Source organism: Helianthus annuus, chromosome 12 (genome assembly GCF_002127325.2).
Source record: "Helianthus annuus cultivar XRQ/B chromosome 12, HanXRQr2.0-SUNRISE, whole genome shotgun sequence".
NCBI classification, from domain to species: Eukaryota; Viridiplantae; Streptophyta; class Magnoliopsida; order Asterales; family Asteraceae; genus Helianthus; species Helianthus annuus.
In genome coordinates, this window is record NC_035444.2 from 113,062,327 (window position 1) to 113,068,233 (window position 5,907).

The following is a 5,907-nucleotide window of genomic DNA, read 5'->3' on the forward strand; positions in this document are numbered from 1 at the left end:
CTTACCTAAATATTTAGCGGCACTCATTTAACCAATTATAAACTTGTAAAGACTTAGGAAATCCTATTTCGGAGATCTGAGGAAACAATTGGTAGTAAACATAATAAATTAATATACACATAAACAAATAGGTTGAAATTGCCACATGAGACACGCCCAAATATGGTCAACCAAACCAATGCTACCTTTGCAGCCGCAAAGAAAGTGGAGTAAAAGGAACTAAGAATACCATACTGAACAAAAAGATCTTGACCTTTAATTATAGTATTGAGTTTTAATTGGTTGAAGTTAAAAAAAACAAAATTCGCCAAATCTCAATTTCAACGTCTCAACCCAAACAACAAATCGAGTATGTTCAAAAACTCTTTCATGAATTAAAAGTCAAAACTCAACTGATACAAATCTAGTAGGTTTTAAGCACCAAAGAATTTAACACAGATACAAACAAAACAATTCAGTTTTTGAACCAAACAAAGTCTGAACCAAAATCCACCCTACAAAATGCAAGTTACGTATCCCCCAAAATTATAAAATTAGGAAAAAATTAAAATGGAAGCCCCAAGATTTCAAATAAAGTAAAATCTAAACATCTAAACAGAAGTTATATATATCATTGGGAAAAGGTAGAACGTCATACTCTGGTCACCTAAATACTTGCCGGAATCCTATTGCATCACGGCCGTCGATTTCCATATCCACCTCTGTTGCCTTCAGATCCACCATAACTTATGTGTCCCTTGTCATCAAATAACCTGAAAATCGCAATAGGATATTGAAATAAAAACCCTTGCCTTCAGATCCACCATAACTAATGTTCCACACATTTTGTGTCTCTTGTTTTTTTGACTGAACAGACCACCCAAAATCTGCTATCTTCAATCGACCCAGCCATCAGATCTCAAATTTTAAAATTACAGAAGAGACAAGTTTCATCTTTTCATTAATTTGATTTATAACACGACAGAAGAGACAAGTTTCATGTTGCGTAACTCACAGAAAGTTTAAGAGTTTCAAACGATTTTCTTTTTTAATATAGATTGCTCAGAATTATTTAAAAATAAAGCAAATGAAAATACACCATATTCAACAAGTGATTGTTATCTTAACTTACCTCGTAATCAAGCAACAAGTTCTCCGGCTTGATATCCCGATGGATAACATGCCTCTCATGACAGTATGCTAATGCATGATTAAGGCTGGCAATGTACTATGTCGGCAAGTTCAACTTTCACTCCACATCTTAGTCTAACCTGTCATATGTAGATAAAAGTCCAGATTGGCTGTTCAGAAATAAAATAAATATGATATGAGTTATGATAAACATAAAGGTCTTTTGACAATAATATGGTTTTTAACAATTGTGCGGATCGGGTAAAGTTGAGCCAGAGTAGAACACATTTAGTCCAAAACTTAATGATCCTACCCCACCATATTAATTTTTGTTTCTTAAAATTTATCTACCTTTTTTAGAAGAGCGATACGCCGATACCCTGCCAATTATTTCTGCACGCTCTTTGTTCTAACAAAACAAACACGTTCAAGATACACATACAAAGCGTTAAACCATTTTACGTACTGTAGGTGATTTAGTGAAATCCAGGTAAAAATGATGCACACACCTTGTAGATGCCTGATCTATGGAGCCAAACAATTTGGTCAAGGAACAAGAAAGTCGACAATAAAGCATTTTTCAACTGAAACAAAGCATTGTTGATCAGAAAATGTCAATGAAAAACTAAAATTGACTTACTAATCGAAGAAACGATTACCTTCCCCAGTAAAACAAGTGGAAGCGGAGTTCCTGGAGCAGTTGGACTGATAAGAGCATGCAAATCATTGACAAACTGCATAAAATTTGATAATTTTTACTAAAATCAGATTCATTCTATGCATAGAATCTGATGATTTTGACAAAAAAACGATACCTTAAAAAGACGGAAAACTTTCGTAGCCAAGCTAGTTGACTTGTCAACATTTTGGGCAGTTCCTGGCTTGCCATTACTTACAAAATTTGAACCGTATTGTATTGCCCTGCATATCTTGTCCCGGGCTTCAGCTTTGTTCAAATACAAAACACGTAGAGCAAGTTCCGTTCTCGCAACATCTAGCGTACTCATTTCTTATACCTTCAGAAGTTCCCCATAGAATTTCTTCTCTGCAACAAGTTAGGATTTCAGCAAATACAAAGGACTTCTTAAGGTCATTGAAATTTCCTTAAAACATCTTTAAAGCATGATATACAAGTCTTTTAAGCACCAGAAAACTTCACTTTCCACCTATACCCTTGCTAAAAAAAAAAGACACCGGATTAGATTAGGGTTTCAGGGTCTTTTCAAAACATTTCATATCCCGCCGCTTCACTGCTCTTATCTCTCTCTGGCGATTCAGGAACACCACTTCTCAAACCCTAATCCTAATTGCACCACTCATTTCCGTCACTTTATTCATTTCTCTTTATCTCTCTCTCTTGATTTCCTCTGGTTCCATCATATCTTCTTCAATATTCATTTCATTTAAGGTGGATTACTGTTAATATTTACACATATGATGGTGTGGTGGTGTTTTTGATGTCGAATGTTATTTTAAGGCAGGTCCTTTAGGGTTTGGGTTTGCTACGAAGTCGACTCAGAAGTTTAGAAAGATGGAGCCAAATGGGCTTATGGTTAGTCGCCAAGAAAAACCGGAGAATATTTGAGGAATCAGGACGAGATTTCATCTCGGGTAAGTAATCCGATATTTTTTTATTCACTCGTTAGAAACATTATTCAAGAGTCCAATCTGATTCGCAATACCCAGATCGGTGGATGGTTCAAAGAATCTAGGGTTTTGATGTCAGGACCACAAGGTGAAAAACGAAGATCAAAGTTGATTTGAGTCCCTTAACGATTTCAGATCTCTATTGACCCTCACCCTAGGTACTTCGCGTTTCAGTTGATTTATATTTGATTATTATTGTGAATGTGAATATGTTGTGAATTTCAGTTGATTTATTTATGTTTTTTTCGAAGAATCAAATCCATTTTTACTCGACCTCCATCAGGTAATGATGATTTGGAGGGTAAAAGTGAAGATGACTTCTCTGACCGTACTTAAAGCAAGTTGAAGTTTGCACCAGATAAGGTAGGTTATGTTTGAGATGCGGTTTTTGACCATTATTTAAACAGTTTAGTGTGGTTTGATGCCAATATTTGATTTATAATTACAGGTGATGCAAGTGTTGTTTAGATGGTTGGCTGGAAATCCTTCCCACAAATGGGATATAATGGCTCAGTATGGTTAATAGCAAGTCCTGCTGACCCTTGGTCTGAAGATTATGGATACTCAAAAGAGAGTATGCAGAAAATTGGTTCTCGTGATTGTTCCAGTGTAAATTACTGATTGGGTACACATATAACATCTGGTTGTTTGTTTGTTGTCTTGTTTATGCAAAAACTACAGAACCAAGTGAGTTCGGGTGAAGAGGCTTTGGCAAAGATCCCACAGTTGAAACTAGCTTTCTGCCAGACAGGTATAGTGTCTCTCTGCCCCTTTTACAAGTTGCTTCCCTCAAACGCACATATTACACTACATGTGAACACAGACCTTGTAAATAAAAGAGGCATTTTTTTATGTTTAAGCTGATTAATTTTCACCATGGTGGTGTGAAGCATACTCTTTCAATGAGAGAGAGGCAGAGGAGCAAAGTTGAGCATGAAAGGTTGCGGAAACAATGGCTACGTGAGCAAGAGTGCTAGGAGAGCATGAAAAGTTATATTTTGTAGGTATATGTTATGTTATGTTTAAGTTATCATTATTTTTTATATCTGCCACAAATAATCATGTATTCTCACCAACGACATACCATTTTTTACTGATTTGACTTTAAAGGTTCGAAAGGGAGATACTATTTGCGAGTTCCTACATGCTGTTTTGCAGCAACTTGCATCTGAATTTTGACTTTATGTTGTCCTCGTTTTACATTCGCACACTGGTAGAGTTGTTGAGAGGCACTGGTATGAGAAGAACAAGCACATATTTCCTGCTTCAAGATGGGAGGTCACATTCTGCCTATCACCTTTTCCCCATTTCTGTATTTTGTGCTGTAAATTTGTAATGTTCGGCGTATTAACAAGCACTTAATTTGCCAGGTAGATAATGGTTGCACCAGGCACTTAATTCCAACCTTGTATGATGATGATTGGGATGTTCTTATAGCATTTTCTTGGCTTGGTAAGTCTCTCAATTGCGAAAGAAGGTTTATTTAGTCTTTCAAAGTATGTGGCATACCCATATAGCATGATCTATAGACGGGCTAGCTAATCTTTTTTATAATGGTATGACAATAAGCATGGTGCTGACTTGTTTTGTTCACTCAAGATCATGCTGGTCATAAATTTGGTATTCAGTTCAAATGATTGATAAACTGCAATAGTATAATGAACAGTTAGAGGTATGTCTTATTGTCTACAAATATTACGTCTGCAAAGTTACATAAATTATAGACAATTGGAGCAAAAACTAAAGGAAAGTCCCAGAGGTTTAGTTTCTGGGCTTAAGGATATTTTATATCAATTTTACTTTTTAGAGTAAATTATGATTTTGGCCCCTAACACTAACCCTATCCATTAAATGTTAGGGGCCAAAAGGGTTAGCAAAAAAGACGTCAGGGGCCAAAAAGGTTAGAAAAAAGACGTTGGAGGCTCTGATGCTAAAAAAATTCTTTTTTGGGCTAAAAGGGTAAAACTGATATAACCACAGGGGCGAAAATCGTAATTTACTCTATTTTTTAAATGTTTATGAATTTATTTTCTACTATTTACAATTTTTGTTTAGGAACTTGGAATTTTTGTTTAGGGCATGAAAGTTCACGCTTAATGCAAAATACTAAGTACTTTCCTCTAATGTTCGCACTACTGTTTTTTAAAAAAGGGTAAAATATGTATAATGGTAATTAAAAAATACCTCATTAGGTACTTTATGAAAAAAATACTTCCTTGCGTAATGATACCACACTAATGTTAATTAACATAAAAAACTTTAAGAAAATAAACAAAAACATTATAAACTTTTGTATAATATTAAACAAATATGCATATTGGGTTTTGAGATCACCTCTAGCATATTTGATGTTAAAACTTATTTCGAGAAGCTTACATACTTGTACAAAATATTATTTACATAGTTGCCTTCGCCGCATCGCGCACATGTTAGTGTTTTCTTTTTTTAAATGTTATTTACATAGTTACTCTCCTGGGTCGAAAACGTCAAGCTTCGCCACTACTGATAGCCTCATTGTAACTAATGATATGATTCATCATTCAAAACCGTTGATTTACCCACATCTTTAAAACCCCTCATAACATAACTAGAATCATGCAATTTTCTTTGTTTTCTCCTGAAGCCGGTAACCGGCTGTCACACAACAACCACCAAACGCCATCACAAAACCACCAATCGCCGCACACCGCTGATTCTCCGCCGCTAAAGAAGGCCGCAACCGACCCTCACGTTCTGCTACACTGCCACCATCGTCGTCGCACGCCACATCGGAAACCACATCCCCGTACATAGCCTTAAACTCACCAACCTAAGTGATATGTTTCCCGCCGCATCGCGCGGGTAAACGACTAGTATATATATATAATTCAAGAAGCAAAAATGGTTTCCTTTTTACAACCTACTTTTCGGTCAAGAATGAAAAAACCGAAAAAGTGGGTTTTTTTGTCCAAACAAACAAATCATCCAAATGAGATAATTTTTCAAGATACTTTTATGCATGTATGAAAATAATCTTGTAAAACTAAAGGATAACCATATATAAAATTTCGGCCAAAGGGTTTTAACCAAACCCGAAACCCGAAAATTTCATATCCTATGAAGCATGCACTCCTATAAGCAGCTCTAGATGCCATTGTTGGGTTTTTCACA

General features: G+C 35.7%; 1 protein-coding gene and 1 long non-coding RNA gene across 6 annotated transcripts; one reads left to right on the forward strand and one right to left on the reverse strand.

Annotated features, from left to right (window-relative positions):
* Positions 1–463: 463 nt before the first annotated feature.
* On the reverse strand, positions 464–2,137 carry LOC110897083 (peroxisomal membrane protein 11D-like). The gene is made up of 6 exons (XM_022143982.2): positions 1,926–2,137; positions 1,770–1,844; positions 1,620–1,694; positions 1,462–1,519; positions 1,112–1,250; positions 464–752 (listed from the first exon to the last, which is right to left on the reverse strand). The coding sequence occupies exons 1-5, from the start codon at positions 2,115–2,117 to the stop codon at positions 1,246–1,248; spliced, it is 405 nt and encodes a 134-aa protein (XP_021999674.1). The 5' UTR covers positions 2,118–2,137; the 3' UTR covers positions 464–752; positions 1,112–1,245.
* Positions 2,138–2,326: 189 nt separating this feature from the next.
* LOC110897084 lies at positions 2,327–4,676 on the forward strand. Of its 5 annotated transcripts, XR_002568426.2 has the most exons (9): positions 2,327–2,518; positions 2,592–2,721; positions 2,797–2,915; positions 3,041–3,120; positions 3,206–3,331; positions 3,439–3,508; positions 3,648–3,761; positions 3,868–4,035; positions 4,128–4,676. It is a non-coding gene; the product is annotated as an uncharacterized LOC110897084 (long non-coding RNA). The 5 variants fall into 5 exon arrangements; XR_002568427.2 differs by having other exon boundaries at positions 2,327–2,721; positions 3,009–3,120; XR_004874077.1 differs by having other exon boundaries at positions 2,327–2,721; positions 2,816–2,915.
* Positions 4,677–5,907: the final 1,231 nt, after the last annotated feature.

Bases quoted from the DNA above. Each gene is read 5' to 3' on its own strand.
- LOC110897083 (XM_022143982.2), bottom strand. From the start codon at position 2,117: ATGAGTACGCTAGATGTTGCGAGAACGGAACTTGCTCTACGTGTTTTG. The intron at 1,845-1,925 runs GTATCGTTTTTT...AATTTTATGCAG, and splicing joins AAGTTTTCCGTCTTTTTAAG to TTTGTCAATGATTTGCATGC. The intron at 1,520-1,619 runs GTGTGTGCATCA...TTGTTTTGTTAG, and splicing joins ATAGATCAGGCATCTACAAG to AACAAAGAGCGTGCAGAAAT.